The following is a 26,014-nucleotide window of genomic DNA, read 5'->3' as shown; positions in this document are numbered from 1 at the left end:
AGGATGAAATATTACTACTTAAAAAAAATGGCTTCCTTTTATAAAAATGATACAACATTCATTATATTCAACCAGAATACAGAAAAGCACAAAGAGTCACTCATAATCCCACCACTTACAAAAATCATCTGTGTTAACAGTGGGTGGGCATGTGTCCTGACCTCTCTATCCATGCACAGACAGGACTGATGGTGAAAACTGCTATTTTTACAAGTTTCAGTTATTTGAAGGCTACAGAAAAAAAATTAGAAATGAAACTGAAGGTATTGACGAACTTCTGATAAATACAAGGGCTACTGGTTCCTAAAAGCACTAAGTCAGTGATTCTCAAACTTGAGCGAGCATCCAAATCCCCTAGAGGGGTTCTTCAAACAGACTGCTAGGCTATCCCCAGGGTTTCTGATTCAGCAGGTTGGTGGTGCACCCAGGAATCTGCATTTCTACAAGTTCATGGGTGATGCTGATGTTGCTGGTTGAGGAATGATGCTTTGAGAACCACTGCATTAAGTCAAGAAAAAGACTGAAAAATGATTTTTTTCTATTTTATATCACAATCTTAGATACTATCACTTGACATGACACCTGCCTATGAAAGATGAGGTTGTTTGTTCTTAGTCTTCATCCCATTATCCCCCTACACCACCTCACCCCACCCCACCATGTCCCAACTGATTAATGTACTTTCATTTTTGTCAAGATTTGTAACATTAACATTCTATTCTACAACTCTGATTCCTCGGTTTTAAAATCTTAGTTGTGTATTTATTGGATTCAGAGCTAGTAATAATAACCATTCCTTTAGGGAGGACTTTGTTGGGGAACCTGGTATCCTCTCTTGTCTGGGTTCCCATTAAGTGTCCAGAACTGGTGCTCACTGGACCCAAAGGTGTATCTTACTCTGTGGGCTTTGGCTTCCCCAGGCTACTTTGCGACCTGGAGAGTGCCTTGTCCTGGTGAATCTTTCCCCTTTCCCTGAGATTCTGAGACAGTAGCAAAGCCCTAACCTTCCCAAGGATTTCCCTTGAGTCTCCTCCACATGACCTGGTCGCAGCATCAGTCCCTCCACCCATACTGGGGCTCCCCATCACTCGTTTCTTCGCTCACTACTACTCAAGCGGTGGGGGGAGCTGCAAGTCACACCACGCCCTGTTGCATTGGCATCTTTCCCATTTCCTTGCTTGGTTGCTGCTGGCGAATCTGTGGCTGCCAGTTATTGAGTTTGCTAGATAATGGAAAAGGAGAGTTTCTGATCCTGCTTTACTTTTTCCTCCTTCCTTCCACCTGAAAGTATCCCCAACCTTTTTCTAAAAACCACTGAAAAGTGTAGGGTTTACTGGATAAAATACAGTCTGTATTATGTATTTACATAATTAATAGTTTTTCTAATTGAAAAAATAATATCCTCCAAAATATTTATAGTAGTTTTCTGTGATAAGATTATGGCTGATTTTTTAAAAACTGAAATTTACATTGACATAATAGTAGATTTACATGTAGCTATAAGAAATAATCCAAAAAAAAAAGAAAAAAGAAATAATCCAGAGATCCTATGTATGCTTTACCCAGATTTTGCCAACCCATCAGATTTTAAAAGCAGCAAAACCACCAACAGAATAGTAGTGCCTCTTGAGGTCTGTGAAACCAGTAAGCAATGTGACCAGGGGATGCTCAACCAGGAATACCAATTTCTCTCAACCTTTAGTATATTGTTTGGTACAGCACTTCACACTGTAGATCGCAGTTCCTTGTTTTTTTTGTGAATCTCTTCCCCAACAGCTGATTAGGGGCCTCAGAGCAGGAATTGTGTCTTACTACCTTTGTCTTCCAGTGCTCGAGAAGGGCCTACCACTGGAGGAGGAAGGGGAGAAGGCAACGATATGTGACTTAACAAAATAATTTCTCTAAAGTCTTATGCATTCAAGAATTTAAACTCTTTCCAGTTAATAAAAGGTGCTATGGATAACCTTTCATTCAACCTTGACACAAAAAGTTCATATTTAATTCCTAATAAACATATTCTATTTGTTACTCATTTATGCAATTAATATTTAATTAGTTCCTACTGTGTCAAGTAGAATGCTAGCAGTTGGGAATGCTATGGTGAATGAGATAGACATGGTCCCTCTCCTTATTTCATACTCTCAATTATAAAGCAAGCCTTTCTTTTTAGCCTTTAAATCTTAGGCACTATGTGTTTTCTAAACACATCCATGCTACCAATAGGTATTTGCAAATAACATGCTTTACATTTTCAGACAGTGCCAAAAGTGTATTCGAATATGCCTAAATAGGAAATCGGCTATGGAATGATTAATATTGAATCAAACATTTTACCCTTAACTGCTACAATAAATAAAAATAGAACTAGAGAATCAACAGTGTTTATTTGCCAAGTTACATTTTTTTTTTTTGCCCATGCCATGAGGCTTGTGGGATCTTAGTTCCCTGACCATAGATTGAACCTGCATTCCCTGCATTGGGAATGTGAAATCTTAACCACTGGACCGCCAAGAAAGTCTCTGAGTTACATTTCTATGTTTAATGTCCGTTTTCACTATTACACTGTTCATATCATAAAGGCAGGCTCTATGTACTTGTTCTCTTATTCACTGCTGTAATTTCAGTGCAGAATCTGTGCAATAAATATGTTAACCTAATGATAAAATATTTGAGGCTTATAACTGTTCCTTAGAATATGGGAATAAATGAAATAAATCATTTTAAAATTTAAGGCAGATGCTATGAGTAGTTAACAAAATATGAAGTTGTCATTCGTTTCTGTATGCATGCATTTCTTGGTCATACGTGGAATGTAAAAATATTTGAATGGAGAAGGAAATAGCAACCCACTCCAGTATTCTTCCCTAGAAAAGTGCATGGACAGAGGAGCCTGGCGGGCTGTAGTCCATGGTGTTACATGACTGAGCACACATGCATGAGGGTGGAGGGAGATGGGCTGGTAGCAATAAACTGGTAAAACTAAAAAAAAAAAAAGTTTGGAAAACCTGACCTACAGAGAAAATATACACACCATGACAGGCCATCCATCTAAATGTATTATCTGATTTTAATAAATCAAGTGCTCTTGCTCCCTTACTACTGACCCACTAAGGAAATGGCTACTCTCTTTTTTTTTTTTAATAAATTTATTTACTTTGGTTGGGGATTAATTACTTTACAATATTGTAGTGGTTTTTGCCATACATTGACATGAATCAGCCATGGGTTTACATGTGTTCCCCATCCTGAACCCCCCTCCCACCTCCCTCCCCATCCCATCCCTCTGGGTCATCCCATTGCCCCAGCCCTGAGCATTTGTCTCATGCATTGAACCTGGAATGGTGTTCTGTTTCACATATGATAATATACATGTTTCAATGCTATTCTTCCAGACGTCCCACCCTCACCTTCTCCCTCAGAGTCCATAAGACTGTTCTATGCATCTGTGTCTCTTATTCTGTCTCGCATATAGGGTTATCGTTACCATCTGGCTACTCTCTTTTAAGAGGGCTCCCCCGTTGGCTCACCAGTAAAGAATGTGCCTGCAATGCAGCAGCCGTGGGTTTGATCCCTGGGTTGGGAAGATCCCCTGGAGGAGGAAATGGCAACCCACTCCAGTATTCTTGCCTGGAAAATTCCTAGGACAGAGGAGCCTAGTGGGCTATAGTCCATAGGGTCACAAAGAGTCTGATACTCTCTTTTAAAGTCATGTTAAAAAAATTAAACATTTATAATAAGAATTTTCATAATCCAGTCATAAAAAAGTTCTTACCAGATTTTTGTAGAAAGTTCTGTCTTTGTAAGTACAGAGCAGTGGTTTAAACATCAACAGGTCATAACTAGGGCTGTAATTCTCATACAAAATTAATGTTCTCACAAACTGGCAAGTAATTGCTTCAAGCAGAAGGAGCAATAGTATTTTATTTCATTGCAATTAAACATTTGACAAAAATGTAAGTGGGAATGTATATTATTATTAAGCAGAACACAGAAAACAAAGAAACAAGATATTGAGACTTAAAATATCATTGAAAGTCCCATCAATGTTATCTTACACATAGTAGGTACTTAATACAACTGAATTGAAAATAAGCACTTTATAATATGTGCTTGCAAAATGTGTAATGCTGTAGTAAAGTACAATTTCCAAATATGAGATTTTTGTCTGTCAATTTTTTAAAAGCCTTTAAAAATATGATACGCACAAGCTTACCCTGAGGGAAAGTAAGATGGAATATAGATTATAAAACCTTTATGTATTTTCCACAATAGCGTTTTGAAACTGGAAAAGAACAAATAGTTGTGGAAAAAAAACTGAATGAACCAATTACTAAAAATTCAGTGCACTCATAACTACCTGATGGAAAATTTGAAGCACCTTTTTTGCGCTTTCTTATGTCATAATATGAAATGTATGAAGTATATAGACCTCAATTTCCAGAAGCTTAAAAAAACTTCAAGTTGTAAGCCAAAATGTCATCAGAAAAAGAAAAATCTGATATAAAAATTGCTATGTAAGGCCACTGTTTAAAGTTCTTTCATGTACAGACACTATACAATTCATATACTTTGTTCTGTTTTTATTTTATAAGCAAAACTCTCAACATAGAAACGTCTGGATATAACTCAGTTGTCTATGAAACCATGCTCAGAGAAAAATGCATCAACAAATAATGCCCTTTTGAGACTTTTTGCAAAAGAAGCTGTAGTTAATACAACTTTTAAATTGAATACTGTAATTTAAAAGCAATTGTTAAGTGTAAAAAAGTTGCAGCATTCCACTACAGAAAAATAAAATTATTTTATCAAGAAAGTTACAGTATTAATGCTTTAGTGCCAATTTTAACTCTTGATAAAAAGATGCTCCCAAATATCGTCCTGTAGTGTCGCTTCCATTTATAAAAATTTCTGATTAGATTGCTGGGTCAATGTTTGTATATTCCTATTGAGAGAAAACAGGAGAAATACGGTCTTCAAAAGACTTGTCGGTTCAAACATCTGAGCTAGAATTTTGTTTACACTCCAATTTTCAAAATATTTTAATTAATATATTACCACTTGTACTCAAGATCCCCACAAAGCTATATATATATATATATATATATATATATATATATATATATATATATATATATATTCCCAAAGACAGAAAGTAACAACAAAACACATCAAAGCAGCTATCAAATGGTGTCAGTAGGACAAAGAAAATATATGGCACTCAATAGGCTAGTATTAGTAAGTTAATGAAAATAGCATTTTGCTACTTGGGTGAGTTTCACTGGGGACATCCCTGACAGAAAAATCAAGACTCTTAAACCTTAGTCTCTCAAAAACAGACCCCAGTGTGACACGCACACAACCTCAAATGGGTGCTTTATCTTTGTCATCATATGATATCTAATTCTAAAACTATATGGACTCTTCTAGCTTGACTGATAACAGCAGAGAATAGAGGGGTTAAAGCTTTCTTGCTTTTGGATGGTTACCTACATTGTACAAAGATGTATGGTTTCAATAAACACAGGAAAAGGAATTCACAATAACAATAAGACTACAACTTAACAAATGTGAATTCTATACTGTGATGCTATGCAAAATATTAAATTACCAACCACAAACTGGACACAGGACCATGCAATTAATAAAAGAGCAAAAATGGTAGAATGGCATGTTTTTCTGGGACATTAAAAAACTTATTAATACATATAGCCTTACCTTTTACTAGGATCTTATATTATTAAAACTGAAAGAAATTTAAAAGTTGATTTATTTTTTGGCACTTATATTTGTATGGAAACGTCTAATTCCAAACAAAAACAGTACTGATAGAAAATTCTTCTTTCTATTTTGATTAATGAAATATTCAAAATACACACATATATATTTTTGTCAACATCATTCCTTTAAATAGAGCCAGAGTTCACTGTATCCTATTTCTTTACTCATTATATAATATAAATAGCATTTACATTGATCTTCAAATAAAATATCTGTTGCCTACTAACAACTTTAAAAATAAACATTAACTGTAATAATTTTGAAAAGCTTCTTCAACTGAAACATTTTGTTTGTAAAAATGTGTAATTACTCTGCATCACTTTCACCCCTGACATGGCTGCTTCTACACTCACTCTCAGATTGATCCCTACATTCTTCCAATTATTTGAAAACCTATGTTAAGTAGAAGGCTGAACTAGACATATGAGCACCACCCTCGTCGATGTGTTCATAACTTGACACTTGTGTCACTGTTAAGTATTTCCTTGGTGGTCTTCCTCCATTTTGCCTCCTCCTGGAACCTGCCTACCAAGCCCTCAACCTCAGACAGAGTTTTCTCCTTCTCAGTCTAGGAAGACGTCCTACTCCCACCACCTCATGTCCTCTCTTTTCTACCAAGATTTCCAGGTCCTCTATAATTTGCATACCCCTGTCTCTATTCAACTCTACATTCTACTGACAAAAATGGATATTTGGCTGCAGCTGCTTCTAAGTCCTGCTCTCTAAGACTCAGCTTACAACTTCCCTCCTCGGTAAAGACAGTAGAAATCACAGTACTTAGCATATACTCCCTGACCATTTCTAACCCACCTCTCTTCAGGCACTTCCATCTGTGGAAACAAGCTCTTCAAATATATGGCTGTGCAGAAAAGAGTGAACATAGCATACCTGACTGCTATCCTTTGAAAGACCTGCTTATAAAGCTGGTCTTTGGCTAGCATCTAAGAACTTAGATTTCAGGAGGTTCTCACCATCGATGAGTGCATAAATTGTACAAACAACATGGTCTATACTGAACATCTGCTTTCTAGCTCAGAGTCTGGAATGTGGTATGTGCCTGGCGGGGGGTACCTACATGACCACCATTGGGCCCTGAGTCTCTAACGAGATTCCCTGCTTGGCAACATTTCACACGTGCCCCCAAACAGCTCACTGTCTGAGGTCTCAGGTATATCCTGTGTGACTCCACTGGGAGGGGACTCTTGAAAACCTGTACCCACTGTCCTCTGAACTTTGTCAGTGTACCTCTCTGTGCTGTGCAGCATTCCGCTGAACATCACAGCTACCAGTGCCACCACAGGCTGCATCCTCTGAGTCCTCCTAGTGAATCACTGACCTTGGGGTGGTTCTCAGGACCCCTGACACAACTGCTGTTGTGCACTAACTTCTTAGAGCTATAGATGTGTATGTGTTCGTGTGTGTTGTGATTAGATTCCATTCAACAAGGATTTTAAAAGACAGACTGTATGAAAGATAGTAGGGAGAAATATGATACTAATGAGGTTCCCTCTATCCTCAACGAGTTGAGCAACTATTTGGGGACAAAGAAAGGTAAGAAGCAACAGTTAGAGACCAAATGAAGCAAGAGCTAAAGAGGGGGCTTTCATAAGACTTTACAGTGGATCTTAAAAGGAAAGAGGGGGTTTAATAAGAAAAGAATGGGGATCTGGAGGCAATTTCTAGTCAAGAGAATGGCATGAACAAAGATAAAAATACATGAAACATATTATGCTCCAAAAAACAGAGGGCACATGGGAAAATGTGGTTAGAAAGGCAGCTTAGAGCTGGACCTGGCTAACAAGTCTGGTCTCTTTTTTTTTTATAGGCAACAGAATCCTTGGAAGATGTTTGCACAAGAGTGATATGACTCAGACTGTGTTTTGGGGCAATTAACTGTGTTACTAGCAAAGGGACAGAATAAACAAATCACAGGAGGCGAGCGAGCAAGTTAGAGGCTCCAAAGATTCCCCCAAAAGCCCTAGAATACCTAAGAATGCAACACACAGCAAAGGTGGCATTTCCAGTTGTGGGCGGTGGGGGGGGGGGGACAAATTACTCAATAAGCAGTGTTAGAAAAACTGACTATCCATTGGGAAAAAAATTAGATCCTGACCTTATATTGTTTCATAAAAACAAATTCTAAAAGGAACAAGTATTTATATATTGAAAAAATTAACCATAAAACTACTTAAAGGAAACACAGTAAGGTATTTTTATAAGCACAAACATGATATGAAATCTAAAAGCCATACAGGATTAACCTGACAGATTCATGAAAAGCTACCAGGTCGGTAATGTAAAAGCCACCATAAAAGCTGACAAACATAAAATAAATAGCAGCAAAATGCGTGACAGGTTAATACCCTCAGTAAATCAAAAGCTCCCACAAAGCAGTAAGAAAAAGTACCAACCCTCAACAGAAACACTGGTAGAGCATAGAAATAAGGAAACTGAGGGAAGAAATACAAATGATAAATAACACATAAAAAATATGCTCACATCATTAGTAACTGAAGAAAGGCATATGAGAACTATTTTCTGCTATTAGACTGACAACAGGTAATAGAGATTAATAATGTGCAGTGCTGCCTAGGCATAGGTAAACAGGCCCTTTCATGTGCTTCTGGTGAAAACAAAAATGAGGAAAAATGAAGCCATGGCAAGATACCAAAATGTCAACATGCTCAGTTGCTTTACAGAAATAAAGAAAACCTGTAAAGTATCCCTAAGTCATCAACAGCAACACTGCATCCTGCGCCTGTGATGCAGGATACCTGGGTTCGATTCCTGGGTGGGGAAGATTCCCCGGAGAAGAGAACAGCTACCTACTCCAGTATTCTCGCCTGGAGAATTCCATGTGACTGTATAGTCCATGGGGTCACAAACAGTCGGACATGACTGAGTGACTTTAACTTTTTTATGTCACCAACAGAGGTGTGGTTAAGTAAGTCAGCAATCATCAAACTGGGGTACACATACTTTTAGGGATATATGACGATTTTCCAAGGTGTATGTGGATACAGACAGTTTGGAGGGGATTAATTTCCAGACCTTCAAATGCTCAATGCTTGCTTTCCAAAATTAATCTGCCTGTACAATTGGTTAAGGCTGACTCCCTTCCTTTTTATACTAGAAAGATATACTTTTATACTAGAAAGATATACCTTCTTATCCTGAATCTTAGTACTTTGCATTACCTGGGGCCCCTCCCCCCAAAAAGGGGCACCTGGAAATACTGGTGATGGTGTCAAGAAAGTGAATCAACCCTAGTAGCTAGTGATAAAGATCATACTTCTGGAAGTCAGATGCTTTCCATTTCTTTGCCTTAGTTTAATTGTAGGAGGACAAAATCAACCTGTCAGTAAAAGAATATTCAAATACTTTTTGATGACAGATCACTAAGTGATTTTCTGGCCTATAATTCAGAGTGAGTCCAAAGAACTGGGTGGCACTGCTATAATAAAAGTCCTTTCATTTCCATCTATACAATCTTATAAACAAGGTTTCTCAGGACTTACATCTACAAAAAGAAAAAATACATTAGAATTGATAATTAAACAATATTATCCTACGCATTCTACTAGTAATAAGTAATATTTATCTATGAACACACAAACTAATTGAAAAGAGAAATGCATTTCCAATAAAACTTTTGTTTAATCACTACTTAACAAAATCTGTAATATAATATTGTGATCAACTGTAATGTTAATTCAATCCAACCTAATAGTCATAGAAATCTATTGATATTATCTGTCAAATTTTATTTGGTGAGCACTAAAAGACTTTCAAAGATAAAAGTCTATGGGGCAAATGGGATCCAAATTCAAGGTAAAAAAAAGGAATGACGTAGTATTTCTCACTTGTTAAAAGAGCTTGTCTGCATATTTTAAAAAATGTATGGTAGTTATCAAATTCCTGTGGTGTGCAGGTTCACCGAAGAGATTTAAATTGATGATGTAACAATTTTACTTAAGATTCTCTATTTATAATATGCCATAAATTATATCCTATATAACAAATTGAAATTATGATAAAAAAGTATTAGATACCAACCTAAAAATGTACAGGGAGGTAGATAATTTTTTGTACTTTTAGGGTATGTAAGCAAAAGAAGTTTGAAAAACACTGAAATAAATAAGACATCCACAGAGTGGAATGACATGCAGTGAACTGGAGCAATAGATGAATTAAACAAATAGGAAGGAACACCTGGGACAATTGTAGTCGAAGAACTAGGAGGGTGAGGAGGACAAGTTTCTAGCCTGGCTAGCTAGCTGTGAGAGCTATAGACCCTGAGGAGAAATCAGTGGTCTGGGGAGAAGAGCAAGTGTGATTTTACTTTTAATACCTTGAGATATAATTCACATACCATACAGTTCACCCATTTAAAAATACAATCAATGGTTTCTAGTGTATTCACAGAGTTGTGCAACCGTCACAATTATTACTTCTTTTGTGCCCCAGCATCCTTCAACTCGAGGGATACAGCAGGAGCATAATAGGTTCTTGTTGACTCATCTGATCTTGGTTCTTGCTCTATCTTTGTACCTCATGACCCCTGCGGTTTTTTCCAACCCCCAAAGCCATGAATCCTGGTCTCTAGCTTCCTCCCCACAGTGTTTCTTTCTGCTCTCCCCTTCCCCTCTTCCTATCCACGTTCGGAAGAGCTCTGGTAGGCACTGAGCTGACAGGTACCTGGGGACTCCTGGAGTATAGGACGCTGAAGAGCTGCATGTTTTCCTGACGAAATGCAGTTTTTCAGAGGCAATGTTCCCAGAGGGGGCTTCATGAATCCTGAATAGCTTCTCCGTCCTAGTCTGGTACATAGTCAGACAGACCCTCAAGAGTTTCTGGAAACTTTCTATGATGAGCAGAGAATATTTCATGGGGGCACTTGTGAATGACAGTGGATAAAAGTCTCTTTCCAGGGGGTAACAAACACTTCTCCTACCTCCTCATCTTCTAGCCCAAGCACAGAATCCAAGACAAATGAAACATAATAAAATGGAATTTGGGTGCCAGGATCGGGTTAATATGACAAGTGCATGATGAATGAGGAGGAAGCATTTTAGTTCTGCATGTTCCTAACACTGCCTGGGAATCTTACTACTTTGTAGGCAGCTAGGAAGCTAAAGTAGATTTAGGGAAGCTATGACATTTCTGGTAAATGGACAAGATATATTAGGAGCACATCAAGGATCTCCCCTACTGCTCCCTGAAGCTGTTTGGTACTGGACCCAAGAAACACATGTCTGATGGCACAGTAACCAGACTGTACTACAGATGAACATGATAAGAACGTTAAGCTATGAATGATCAGCCTCGACAATTCAACATGGTCGGAGAGTGAGGAATCCAGACAAGATCACTGTAAACCTTCCTGGTGGACTCTGAGGCATATGCGAATACATTGGTTTATATCTAATTTCAGAATCAAGAAGCTCCAGGACACCTAGATTAATTAATTAACCAAGCATCCTTAATCAAGTTGGTGGTCTAATAATGAACTCCTTAGTAGGGCAAAAAAGCCAAAGCAGGGTACAGATGCTGCCTGGACTAAGGTTTCTCTCCAGGGCAGGAGCTTCAAAGTTCCCCTCCACCCGCAATGCTAAAGCTTGGGATGAAGCAACACTGGAAGAAACCAAAGACTTCAGGACTTCACTTCTTTTCTTTAGGGCATGAAAGTCAAGGTAAAATGGAGGACTAGGTCTAAACTACCAGTTGGTACTATGGAATGGGATTCCAGAGTAGCACAATACTACTAGGCCATCTCTAAGGCGAAGTTAGTCTTAAGTACCTTAGTTCAGACCCTGACAGAAACAGAGCAGTTGTGATGCCTCATTCCTTTCCCTAAAGTTCAGGAGAGTGTGGAGCCCAACTGTCAAGAAGGGTGCTAACAGTAGGGTGCTTGATTTCATGCCTTGCTCAGAGAGCATGGGCCTAAGTTCAAACAAAAATCTATACAAAGTCTGGCTATGACTTGCAGGCATTGACAGTAGCCAGGCTGGAAAAGCTCATGTCAAAGCAGCTACTACACAAACATCTTTGAAGTAGTATCCAGAATGGTAGGCCCAAGAAAAAAAAGTAGTAGACACTGTTTTATTTAAAAAATCTAGTGTATGGGGACAACTTCTAAAGCACTCAGTTGGCAGTGAAATGCAAGAAGAAGGTGAAGCCACGATCTGCCTGGGACCCTAACTACAATCGCTATATCCTAGATGATACAAAAAGCCTAAGCCCTAAAGATTGGAGACCCATAGCAGGTTGTGGCTCTTTACAGGACAAACTTGTTATGTCCTAAGATGAAGGCTTGATGTCTGGTTTCTACAGGCTGTTAAGTGAAGCTGGCAGGCAATGTGGTCTGGAAGAACAGGGTGGCCAACAGGAGTGAAACAAGCTGAGGGAAAGAAAAGGATGAGGAAATGGGGCAAGTTCACTGAGCATACAGACACTGCAGGCTGAGGCAAACAGTCAACTGAACACTCAGGAGCCCAAAATCATCTAAAAAACACAGGTAAAAATGGAGCTAGGTGAAGCTAACACTCAAAGTTCTGCACAGAGCTAACAAAAGACAAACACATGCTATGTACATGAAACCCAACCTTGCAATTGAGGAAAAGGCTTGCCTCAGCCTTCCTTCTCGAGTGATCAATGACCAGCTTCCCTGAGAACAGCCAGGCTGCCACCTTTGACTGGGGACGCATGCCTAGAAGATCTGCTGCAAAGAAACTTGTCACATGAGACAGGAAGAGAAGCAGCACCTTGATCCAACATATGGAAGTGTATGAGAGGGGAAAATGACTTCAGTCACTCTCACATTTTTAAACAAGAGACAGCTTTCATAACACCAAGAGGGACAGGCACAGTGAAATCAAAAACCTCTTTTAAGGTAGTCAGTTAAAATTGAAGAGTGGGAGAAGTTACAGGAGATAGTCTATTCAACTCGAAAACTTCAATAAAAAAATCAATTGTTAACTCCATTCTACTGGTCTACTTATTTTGAAAAATAAGTTTTACTAAAATCACTAAGTAAGCTCAGTGTAAAGTCTTTACCAGCATAAATATTTATGGGAACACTGAAGGTTAGGAAATTTATAAAGCTACAACTAGATTATTTGATAGTAACATTAGACATACATCTACTTCTCAAAAGAAAATATTAGCCCCAAATTATTAACAAAAATGAGTCAAAAACTGACAAACATGCCTCACATAACAGTAAAATGCTATTGTTCTAATTTCAAATATAATTTGCAAAAGTTATTTTTATATAGTTATGCTGCATTTTCAAATGCCAACATGGCAAGTTTAAATAAAATCAATCCACAACTAAAGAGTACACAATCCAAATTATCAAGTAGTGAAACTTTTTATTAATAGTAAGAGTTAGCATACAGTAATGATGGTTGCACAGTGCTGTGAATATAAGTAGTGCCACTGAATTGTATAAAAATGGTTAAAATGGCAAATTTTGTTATATGTATTTTATCACAAAAAACAAATGAATGGGGAAAAAAGAAAAGTTAGTGTATTTTGTAACTATGTGCTATTTTTATATAGTCAATTCAATATTTTTTGGTACCTAGAAAATTCACATTGTATTAGGCTAAAATGTATCAGATACTAAGTCTTTACCCAAATTTCCATTTCAAAGATTAACCATAGGACAGAAATTCTAAAGTAAACTGTGCAAACAGCTGGCATATTTAAAGTATTTGAGGTATAATAGCTAAGCCATTTTAAAATTAAGTGGTCTCACAAATCTATTACCATTATTCCTTTAAGTTTTTCTTCAACTATCATGCAATAACAACTTTGATATGTAGGCTGCTTCTTAGGTCAAAATTTAATTTAAAAAACTGAATTTATCTATTAAACATAGATACTTTAGGAGTTCTAAAGTCACTCAACATTTTTAAATGATAATAATCCAACTAACCTTTTTTTCCCTCAGTAATCTTTCTCTGAATTTATTAGTGATAAATCCCCTTGGACCAGCGAACCGTAAACGCTGATATTTAGCCTGAATGTACAAGCTCTTCTGTACTAGGTCTGATTTATGTTGGAACTGAAATCTGCCACCTCTAAAGTTGGTCTGTAAAGGAAAAAAATAATTAAATGTTAAAACTACAGCTTCCAAATCTACTTTATTAGTATAAGAAAGGGAAAAAGGTCTGGAACTTAGGGCTGCCCTTAATTCTAGGTATTACAGGTATTTAAATGGAAAAGGTTAATGATGGTAATAACGTATGTTTTCCTCAAACTAGCTTCTTAGTTCATTTTGTAGTAATAATTTTAAAAATATTTTATATAAAATGAATTTTTTAAACTACTAAGTTAAATTTTTTAATTCTTGAAATTTATCATACTAAGAAAAACACAACTTTAAAACTTCAGAATTATTGTTCTGATTCATAGTGAAATATATCAAATCCAAATGGGTGGAGGGAGACATTAAGTATCAACATCTATTTGAGAACCAAAAACTCTCTTAACTTTATCCTTGTCAGTAGTTTTGAGTCAATCTTCCTTTACCATAAAAATCCCACTACTGTACATATTTCCAAGATAAGAGCTATACTTAACAAGACATTTCCTGGCCTGTATACTGTCCAGTATTACAACAGACATAGTGGACAATGAGTATTTGTATGTCCCATGTGGGAAATATACAACTGGTATCTTCAAAGGACTAATTTTAAAAATTAAGTAGATTCCTCTTTCTACGATGATTTCACAAATGGGTACATTATGCATAATGAAGAAGACTTATTAAAAAGTATTTATGCCAGGCCTATTATTTTCTTAAGGCTACAAACAATTTCAGGTAAAATAGAATTATAACTTGATACATCAGAGCTAATCTTGTGATTTACAGTCCCATTTTTACATATCTAATAAGGTGATTACTATCTGACTCTGAGTTAGTCCAATTTATGTAAAAAGTAAATTTTAATGAAATAGCTCCTTTTCTTAGGAAGGATTATCTCATCTCCTTTTAATGATAAAGAATTTCCCCTTAAGGAGAATGGATAACAGGGAATAGATCTTACAAGTCTTAGAAGAATTACTACAATCAAGTACATATGACCAATGAGAAGTGCAACATGTAGGAAACACTTAAATCTGAAAGTCTTCCTACACTGTCTCTGAGTTATGCGGACATTACATTTTTAGTTTTATACCTCATTGCTCAAGAGATTAAAAGATGGTATAAAACATGTTTATATATTCTATGGCCCTAGCTATTATCTTTTAATATTTATTTATTTGGCTGTGCTGGGTCTCAGTTGCAGCATACGGGATCTTCACTCTTCGTTGCTGGCAAGCAGGTTCTTTTAATTATGGCATGTGGGATCTTTTTAGTTGCAGCATGTGGAGTCTTTAGTTGTGGCATGAGAACTCTTAGTTGCAGCATGTGGGATCTAGGTCCCTGACCAGGGATTGAACCTGGGTCCCCTGCATTGGGAGCGTGGAGTCTTAGCCACTGGGCCACCAGTGAAGTCGCCTATTTTTTATTTTTGAAAACCTAATGTCACACATGCTTTTAGGTACATGAACCATTAGTTAAAAATTTTATCTAGGCAATGGCTACAAATTGTGTTACTTCTACTAAAAAAAATCTTTTGACATCTAGAAATTTTGACTCAGGAGGCCAAGGTATTAACAGATCACTGAAGTACACTCTTAGTCTCTGGTCTGGAGATAAATAACACTACCTTTCTGGTCATACTAAATTCCTCCTAGTGAGCTAACTGCTCTAGCCAAACTGCCTGCTACTTTCACCAAAAAAACCTCAGGTTCTTTTCTTTTTTAGGGGAGGGGAAAGAGACACTGTTGAGTGGAAAAATATGAAAAAAGGATTTATCATAGGTAGGAAATTCAGTCAAAATGGATTTTAAAAGCACCCCAACTTCTGAGAGCAAGGAGAGAGAAATACAATACTTTGCACTGTAATTCTTATTCCATGTTTGAGGCATGAATTGTTCTAGAAAAACAAACATGTCAGTTGATTAAAAGTAACACTGACATCAGACATAGCTGTACAAGTAATTATAATGTGATGAAATATGTTTTAACAAAGCATGTGGGACCAGAGACTTTCTCTGATGATCTGGAAGACCTGTGAGGGTTGTGTGTCTAAGGGCAGGGTTTCTCAATTGGTGAATCCTGGAGAAGGCTCTATAACTATGCGCTCACATCTTAGAGGTAAAGGGGCAGAATCTTGTCTGCCTCTCCACCTAGAGCCACTCCATCTAGATCTGTTTTATGTATTTGAGTTTCCATGTAACACTTGAAAAAGGGTTCCACTGGTAAAATACATTTGAAAATCAAACTCTGAGGACAAGGGTCATCATTACACTGATTACAGTTAACTATAATCCAGAAATACTAGAGCTATTACTTCAAAAATCACATAAAGAGCTTTTAATTTACTAACACTTAGAACATTATGTTCTAAAGCAAAAACCTAAAGCAGGAATTAGATGGAAAATAGCACTCTACCTTAAAAGGTCTTCTAAAGCCTCTTGTATTTTGATGGTTTTCTTCAACTTCAAATGGTCTGTGAGTAATGACATCTTTTCTCTGCATAGTATAATTCTTCATGAAAAAAGTTATTAGTATGGGTTAATATATTTTAAATTTTATTTTTAAAAGTTCAACATTCAAAAAGTACACAATTTTTTTTTGGCTATGCCTCATGGAATGTGGGATCTTAGTTCCGACCAGGGATTGAACCTGCACCCCCCTACACTGGAAGTGCAGTCTTAATCACTGGATACCCAGGAAGGTCCCCCAAAATATACATTTTAAATGCATGGGATTAAGAACACAAAACATGTAGCATGTAGCTTAGCTGTATGAACATACACACGTCTTCCTTCATGTAACCTATGCTAGTTTGTGAAGGGCTAGTTTAATTCATGAATGTGAGAAGCGTTAACAAAATACATACTTTTGCATTAACACAGTCTGTGACTTGTAGAAAATGGGACTGTAAATCTAGTATTTACTCAAGGCATCCAGAAGAGAAACAAACCCATTATCACTAGGAATTGCTAGAGTTCCCACTGACCGAGAACATAAATTCTCAATGCTGTAGGAGGCAAGTGTTGCTGACTCAGGCACCTGCTTTAAGTAGATGCTCCTGCCATGACTAAGAAAGTATCAGAAAGCAGAGTGTTTGTGTGTGTGTGTGATTTTTATATTCTCTATTTTTCCACTTATTATCAATACACTTTTTTGTTTTATTTTAGGAGTTGCTTTAATGTTTATAGTTGTTGTTTAGTCACTGAGTCGTGTCTGACTCTTTCACAACGCCATAGACTGTAGCCCACCAGACTCCTCTGTCCATGGGATTTCCCAGGAAAGAATACTGTAGTGGTTGCCATTTCTTTCTCCAGAAGGCAGAGTATTAATACTGTAACTACAAACAACCTGAAGCCTTTGATGGGAACACAGAAGATGGGTCCATTCTGAAGATGGGTTTCTTTCTCCAAAATCAAGTCTTATAACCTTCTATTTATTCCATTTGCTATGGAGCCTGTACTTTTCACAAATTTTCTTCTTTCACACCTTTATTTCTCGCCCCAGTTCAAGAAAAGTCATATAAAACCCTTTTCCTAGTAGTCATCTTGAGTTTATAATGTCTATATATTTGAATAAGTGCAAAAAGACACATGTAATGAGATGAGACTGTGGGGGACCTTGAGGGGGAGGAGGTGTATTTTGTACATGAAGGGGCCAGTGGGAAGACTGTACTAGGCAGCTTCTGATGAGGCTCCAAATCATCCCCACAGTCCAGTATCCAGGCCCCTATGTTACTGCCTTTGAGTGTGGGCTCCATCTAGTGACTTGCTTCTTACAAATGGGAGTATGGTCGAAGTGATGGGATATCACTTCTGAGATTAGGTTACAAATAGACACTGCTTCCATCTTTCTAGCTGTCACCTGCTCGCTCTTATGGAAGGCAGCTGCCATTCTGTGAGCTGTCCTTTGAAAAGGCACATCTTTAAAAGCAGAAAGTAGATTAGTTGTTAGCTGGGGGTGGGAACAAGGAATAAATAAACAGGCTTGAGGGATCTAATAAGGGTTATGAAAATGTTCTAGAACTGGATTATGGTGATGGCACACATCTTGGTAAATTAATAAAAGATCATTAAACTGTATGCCTTCCTGGGGTGAATTTTATGGTATGTAAAATAAGCCTTAATAAAGTCGTTCCAAAAAAATTTAAGAAATCTAGTTCTATAATACATGCAGTAAAATCCTGCTAAATCAGATGAGATGATCATTTCTTTGGTCATAATAACTATAAGCCTTAACAGAATCTTAACACTGAACAACAGAATCATAATACTTACTTAATGAACAATTACAAACATGAAAAACATTGGTGGTCCATGTACCTAAAAATACATGGGAGAAGGAAAATGGAACATACAAAGATAAAAAAGCTGGGAACACAATCTTACCGAGTAAGGTTTCTGAATAAAATTTCTAAAATTTGATTTTTCAAAAGATGTAGGTTTTTGGAATCCATCAACATGAGTATCCTTCGACCTTGAAAAACTGGAATGCTGATCGCTCCTAATAAAATGAAAGAGAAAATAAGAATCTTTTATTAGCTTATGTTTATCCAACAAATAAACAAGAGAAATCAAATTACACCCTTCAGAAACAAACCAGCACGACAGTGAAAAAAAAAACACACAACTCAATTATCTGTCACTACTAAAATTACAAATAATAGTTATGAGGGCTAAAACCCTCATTTCCTCATTTTTCTATGAACATTAGTTAGCCATGTTGGAAGTTAGCAACAGGGGAAAATAGTATTCTGAGGAACAGGGTTCTTAATCTGGAATCCAAGGACAGGCTTCCTAGGGCTGTAACTCTTGAAATCATACACAGACTGTATGTTTTCTGAGGGAAGATAGTCACGGCTCTTGAGCCTTTGGCAGCACTGGACAGCCACCCCTGGGCCAACAGATTCAGTGGCTAGAGTTCCAGAGAAGAGGCAGGTGAGGAATTTGGGCCTTCTCACTGGTAGAGCTGGGGCCTCTGTACTCTGGCTCCCCTCTCCCTTTGAAGTGAGTTCTGGAGGCTCCCAAGGGTTATTCCTGATCAGCTCTACCCGGGAGAGAGGTCTTTCCCTGGCTTCTCCTCTGACCCCTGGCCTCATTCCCAGAGACCTCGAGGGGTTCTCTTTCTGTCACAGCCCACCTCTCCCACAGTGCTCCTCAGACCCTTCCTGCTCTGTGGCAAACAGAGAGCTCACAGCCTTGGCCTCACTGCAGCTCTGCTACAGGACCCCACTGACACGAGGACAAAATCCATACTTCCCCTCACTGACCACTAAGGCCCTTCTGGTCACACCCTTGCTGCCTCAGCCAGCTGCTTCATCCTAATCTCCCCAACATCCACACCAAGCTGTGGGACCATCAGCTCCACGCGGCCCCTGGAACACACCACAAAATCATCTGCCTCTACATGCTGGCCCAACTGGTTCCTCTGCTGCAATTTCCTTCCAACTCAGATCAAACTCAAGAGTGAGCCCCACCTGAACCTGTTCCAAGAAGGCTTTCCCAGTCCCCTCTGCGGTGGACTAGGTGCCCTGCTCTGTGCACATATAGTACTTTGGGGACTTCACAAGTATCACTTGAGTTTGTAACTACTGGTGTGCCTTCTCCCCAAGGTACAATTTCTTCAGAGGAGACACTGCCAATAGCTTGTTTTATAGTCCCAGCTCTGATCCTGGAACCTGACATGAAATAGCCACATAGGATTTTTTTAAAATGTCAAGAAACCTCCTATTCTGTCAAAATGCTCACAATATGATAGTAAGTCAAAAGAGCAAGGGGCAAAGTAAAATACTGAGGATAATTTCACTTATTTAAAATACATATGTATATGTCCAGAAAAAAAATGACAGGAAATGTACTAAATATTAACAGTAATCATACCTGTACTACTACTTCTTTAACAAAACAAAGGACTTTAAAAAATCCTCTTTACAAAGCATGTATCTGATAAAGGGGTAGTATCTAGATATAAAACAAATTTACACCTCAATAATAAAAATATGATAATCCAGTTTAGAGATGGGCAAAGGATTTGAATAGATATTTCTCCAAAGAAGACACACACAAAAGCACATGAAAAAAATGTTTGACAACATTAGTCATCAGGGAAATGCAAGTTGAAACTACCAGTAACTACCTAAAACCCACTAGGACGGCTATTATCAAAAATATGATAATACCAATCTTCACAGCAGCATGGTTTACAATAGCCAAAAGACAGACACATGTTCATCAAAAAATAAACAAAATGTGGCACATCCACAAAATAGAATATTATCCAGCCTTATAAAGGAATAAATTATTTTAATAAAATACTGGCACATGATACAACATGGATGAAAACATTATGCCATGTGAAATAAGTCAGACTGAAACGGAAAATTACTGCATGATTCTATTTATATATGTATTAAGCATTCAAAATAGGCACATTCATAAAGATGTCAATACAGGCATGAGGGGCTAGGAGTCGGGGGGATAGGGTGTCACTGTTTAATTTTTATTGAGTTTCTGTTTGAGAAGATTAAAAAGTTCTGGAGGTGTTGGCTGCACAACATTGTGAATGTACTTAATTCCAATGAATCTTATACTTAAAATGGTCAGAATTCAGTGTTCTAAGTCAGTACTCAGAACAGTGACTAGAACACAGACATTAATATATAAATATTTGTTGAATATATGAAAAAAAAGATCTTTACAAAGTTAACTCTAGTTCAGTAGATAGATTTTTACAATAGCAAAAATAAAAACTGATGTTTTCTAAAACCCGCCTAGATAAAAAGAAAATCTAGGCAGTTCAATGTCCTCTTGAAGTCTACTGATAGTATTTTGAAGCTGCTTTATCACACACATACCACGCCCATCTAACACAGCACCTCAGTGACACTGTAGGGAACTTAGCAATGCTGGTGACAAGTGGGAGAAATAGTGAGTCAGGAGGAAACAGAGACTTTAGGGTAAGAAGCCAGGTGGAAGTAGGAAAAGACAGAGAACAACAGGGTCTTAGAGATGAGGCAGAATACCCTGGTGTGAGACTTGCTTGGGAAAGATTTTAAGGTATCAGGGAATAAAAAGTGATCCAGATCTAAATGCATTATGATTTCAGTGTCTCTGTCCTGTCTACACCTTTGGAAAATCTTTCATTCAACAAATATGAACTGAGCCCAAGGCAGTGGGGATACAGTGGTGAGCAAACACAGACGCAGAGCCTACATACAACTTTTAAGGGAAAAAAAATTGCATAGGAGAGAAACAGTTATATCTTATGACTTATAATTTTGTAATATTTCATTTCTTCTGAATTTCCATGGAAATCTATACACTGACTTGATTAAAAGGGTTTATGCAAAAATATTAGCGAGGTCAATTTTGATAAACTAAATTTCTATAAAAGGATAAAATAAAAAGTTTTTATTTCCTTATTAACAAGGAAACTGAATTAGGATAAAGTGAGAGATTAAAGGTTCTATATTATCTTATTTAAAGGATGAACAATAACAGCTGCTAGTGAGGATGTGTTGAAAATGGAACCCTCACACCTTGATAGTAAGAATGTAAAATGGTGCACCCACTATGGAAACAGACTGGCAGTTCATCAAAAAGTTAAACATAGTAATGATATGAACCAGCAATTCCAATCCTAGGTATATACAGAAGTGAAAACCTATGTCCACACTAAAACTTGCATACAAATGTTCACAGCACCATTATTTACAAAAGTCAAAAAGTGGAAACAATCAAAATAATCATCAACCAGTGAATGGATAAACATGTGGTGAATCCATACAATGCAACATTACTCAGCCAGAAAAGGATTATTTGTGCTCAACGTGTGTGCGTGTGTGTGCGTGTGTGTGCGTGTGTGTTCAGTCACTTCAGTTGTGTCCAACTCTTTTGTGACCCTATAGACGATAGCCTGCCAGGCTCCTCTGCCCATGGGATTTTCCAGGCAAGAATACTGGAGTGGGTTACCATGCCCCCCTCCAGGGGATTTTTCCAACCCAGGGATTAAACCTGTGGCTCCTGCATTGCAGGTGGATTCTTTACCACTGAGTCACCAGGGAAGTCCATACTCAACATGCAGGAACATAAAAAACACTGTACTACACGGAAGAAGCCAGTCACAAAAGGACACATATTTATAACTGCAATTATGTCAAGAATAGGCAAATCCATACACACAGAAAGTAGATTAGTGGCTGTCAGGGGCTGGAAGGACAAAGAAATAGGGAGTGACAACTAATTGTACAGGGTTTCTTCTGGGGGTGATGAAAATGTTTTGAAATTAGATAGTGGTGACAGTTGCACAACTTTGTGATTATACTAAAAACTACTGAATTGTTCACTTTGAAAGGGTGACTTTTATGGTACGTAATATCTAAAAAAAAATCCTCATGGCTCCACCATGACACACCAGCCATCTAATACAAATAAAACAGCTCAACAGATCCAGCAAAAGACATCTTGCCGGAAGACATTTTTGCACCCAATGCTATACTCAAAGCTAACATTAATAATGCTGACTAGCTACTCTGGAGCTTACATGCATCACTTTACTTAATCTTCACCACCACCATGAGGTAAGTATAATTCTTATCTCTATTTTACAGCTGAAGAAAACAGAGATTAAGTAACTTGCCCAAGGTGAGTCACATAGCTAGGTATGTATAGAGCCAGGCATTGAACTCAGGTCAAACTCCATTGTTCAAGTTCTTCATCACCTCAAAGGGTAAACATATATTCTGAAGCCTCACATGGTCTTTATAATGTGTTGATTATCTAAAATCTGTTTTAAAACCCTTTTTTCTTGGTACCCTGAGTTTCTTGCACTTGCTGAGTCAAGAAAAGCACGACAGAGCTTGTGTCACTAAAGAGCAGTCATGCCATGTCATATAGGAAACTGGAGATCACCCACCAAGAGACAAGATTTTAACTATTTTATTTTCAATTATTTCATATGCCTCAACATGCAGTTTTGCTATCTTTTAATTAATCCCAAATTTACTGTCAGTATCAATTCCAGTTTTAAACAAGCTCCAGTATCTTGACCTAGTTACCCACAGACATGACTTAAAAGCCTAGTCAAATATATTAATTTTTGAAACTAAGGACTATGGAAATAGAATTAGCACCAGCCTTTTCTATTCACACATTTCCACTTTCTGGGAGATTCAAATAACTTAAGGACCCTTGAGTGAACTGGAAATTTTGTCTTGTTCAATTACACCTCATAATCATATGGGGTCCCAGGGTTGCCATGAGTTCTACATAGTTTTCAGAACTAGAGATTAACTGCGACCACTCTAGAACATTCAGAAGCCCTAAAAAGAGGTACAGGGTGGGGAACGAAAAACAAGGATCTACTGACAGTCAATGTGCCACTCATGGCATTAAGTACATCACATGCGTCAGTTCATGTGATATTTCTAACCTGTCCAACATAAATTGGTTATTCTCACTTTATAGAGGAAAAGGCTCCAAAAACTAAGCAAGTTTGCCCAAGAGCAAACAGTTTATAAACTGGCAGAGGTAGGATTCAAACCCAGGTCTCCTCTGCATTATTTAGTACACCTGCCTCTGCTTCATGGACAGATATCCATGAAGAGTTCTGAAAGAGGATAGCGATAACCTCAGGAAATCTTGCAATATTCAAAGAATACCAGAATCTAAAAGGCAGAATGTGTCAAGAGTTTCAATCGGCTTGAGCCAAATAGTCCATATATTTGCTGTTATTTGCTCTTGCTAATATTAAAAAAGCTATTACACTTCTCTCTAGATCACAAAGACCTCAAATACTCACCTACCCCATAATTTTTATTGTTTCAGTGAAATAGCACATGATGACCACTGAATAACTTTGAAACATTTTAATAAACATATGACATGGATTTGAAGGATTAAATTCCTACACTAAAGTGAAATTACCATCACACACACAAAATTGGAAAATATGCTAAAACCAAAAGCTCTCTGATAAGAGGATGTTTTTCATCTACTGATTACCTCTCTGCAGCACTAGCTATGTGAAAAATGTGCTCATCTTCATTCTGTAACCGTTCTTTTCTCCTTCTTTCAATGTCATGTCGTAGGTCATTTGGATCTATTATTTTGACCAGAGTCTGAGGAATTTTGACAGAAGACAAACCATTCACATTACTGTTAGTTGCACAAAGACCGTATTGAACAAGAACCTTAAGTTAAAGTCCTAAATAAGTTATCTTGTACTCATCTTGTTAATGGTAGTGTAAACTGATAGAAGTATTTTGAGACACAATTGACAAAACACAGTCAGAAGAGTTCCTAACACTGAACCAGGAATCCGACTTCTGGGCCTCTATACCAAAGAAGTCTATCTATCCAAGCATATTCAAAATGTTTTATTTAAAAAATAACCAAAAAAATGAAAGAAACTTAAGTGTGAAAAAATTTTAGAGAAGGGAAGAAAAATTTATGGTAAATTTAAGTCATAGGAATAATGTACAACCACTTAAATTATGATACAGACTATGTGGAAGTAAATATGGAAAAACACTGAAAAGTTTACTAAAACTTGCAAAGTCTCAATCATAAATAGGTCATTGGGAGTTGAGAGAGTTTACATAAAAGGAATGTTATTATAGCTTAAGTAAAAAGAAAAAGCATCCAAAATTGCATGTACTGTGACAGTGACTATGTTAAAATTTCAGACATAAGACCGCAAGGAAAGACAATCAAATAATACTTTGTGTTAAGTGAATTAGAGGTAATTTTAAAAAATCCTCAAATTTCCTATAAGTATTTTGATTAACAGAAATGTCCTGAAAATATCATTGATTCAATAAACTAACCTATTTCTGTAAACTCAATAAAACTGTAACCATTCACATGAAAAAAAATTTATATTTTATCACAAATGTATTTATTAAAATCTCTCCTCTACAAAAACTCTTCACTCTCAATGAATAATTAGCAGGTTTTTTTAGAACTTTATATACGTCTTCTAAAACAAGAGCCAGTTTTCTTCCCCCTTGGCTAGTTAAGATAGTTTCTCTAATCAGCAAAGAAATGAGGGTAGGGGGAGGTGGCAGGGGTGGGAACAATAAAAAAAGTATTATTTTCATTATTTTGTTAGTTCATATTCCATAGAGTCTTTCATATAATCTTCAGTAAACAGAAGGGCAGTATCAAATGAAACTAAGTTCCTTTGCATGCATTCCACATACAACTTAAAAATATATCCCACATGACTGCTTTGGAAAAAAAAGGTATCAAACATACTTTCTGCAAGATTTACAGTGTGAAGTTTTAGAATGAATATTAAACACTATAATTTTATGTCAATTTTACAAAGCTGTAAAATCCTTAGGGACTGTCTCTCTTAGGGAATATTTTTGTCTTTTGCCAGTGTTCTCTTTGCAACCTGGTTGAAAACTAGAATCACTTGGAGAGGTTTGTAAATTTCAGATTCCTGGGTCTCAATCATCCTTCCTCACCCACTTTACCTTTTTTACTCCCAATGACCAGTTCCCTTTCCTATTAGTTTGTCAATAATAAGATAATCCCCCATCAAAAACCATATTCACTTACCTGTTTTGAGTCATATACCATAGTTTGTTTACTCTGAAGCTCGGCCAAAGACATATCTATTCTCCTAAAATAACAAAGGCATATTACGATTAAATAATTATGTTATACACTGATACCTCGATTCCATTAATACAGAATGGAATTTGAAATAAAGCTGGTGTGTCTTGAAGGAAGAAAAAAAAAATCTGCTACCAGGTGGTTTTTCATCTATGTGGCAGTCTCCCAGGACACACATATCCTGTAAACAACATCACAGTGAAGCCTTAGTAGTTCTCAAATCACTAGTCTGTGTAACCTTAAACTTGGCTCCGGTGATCTACTGCATTCTAACATTGATTCAACTCAGCTCACAAGACAGGAAGCACCACCTGCTTGGACGGGTGCCAGCAGAAGAAGACATATGTTTTCATCCGGCTGCCCTCAGAACAGTCATTTCTGAGGACATGAAGCAACCCATGATTTCAATGGCTCGACAACTGTCTTTCATTCTTCCAGTGATAACTTCAGTAGGCAATTACTATAGACACAGCAGAATCAAAGTTAGGTAGGTAAATATTTTCAAAGTCCTACACATTTAAACA

General features: G+C 37.2%; 1 protein-coding gene across 21 annotated transcripts in view; it reads right to left on the bottom strand.

Annotated features, from left to right (window-relative positions):
* Positions 1–3,891: 3,891 nt before the first annotated feature.
* Positions 3,892–26,014, bottom strand: part of BCLAF3 (BCLAF1 and THRAP3 family member 3) — a 53,292-nt gene continuing 31,169 nt past the window's right edge. For 6 of the 21 annotated variants that reach the window (XM_081566007.1, XM_081566014.1, XM_081566008.1 and 3 more), the window contains 6 exons: positions 25,434–25,497; positions 23,871–23,986; positions 18,258–18,372; positions 16,288–16,383; positions 13,721–13,876; positions 3,892–4,942 (listed from right to left, as the gene is read on the bottom strand). In XM_081566007.1, the coding sequence (XP_081422133.1) occupies positions 4,913–4,942; positions 13,721–13,876; positions 16,288–16,383; positions 18,258–18,372; positions 23,871–23,986; positions 25,434–25,497 (577 nt within the window). In that variant the 3' untranslated portion in view covers positions 3,892–4,912. Of the gene's footprint in view, positions 4,943–5,715; positions 5,744–12,383; positions 12,500–13,692; positions 13,877–16,287; positions 16,384–18,257; positions 18,373–23,870; positions 23,987–25,433; positions 25,498–26,014 lie in introns of all 21 variants that reach the window. The other 15 variants (XM_081566012.1, XM_081566019.1, XM_081566013.1 and 12 more) reach the window with 4 other exon arrangements.

Source organism: Giraffa tippelskirchi, chromosome X (genome assembly GCF_054371585.1).
Source record: "Giraffa tippelskirchi isolate mGirTip1 chromosome X, T2T-mGirTip1v1.2.pri, whole genome shotgun sequence".
Lineage (NCBI taxonomy): Eukaryota > Metazoa > Chordata > Mammalia > Artiodactyla > Giraffidae > Giraffa > Giraffa tippelskirchi.
The sequence above is the reverse complement of the archived record's forward strand: the minus strand, read 5'-3'. Positions and strand labels throughout refer to the sequence as shown.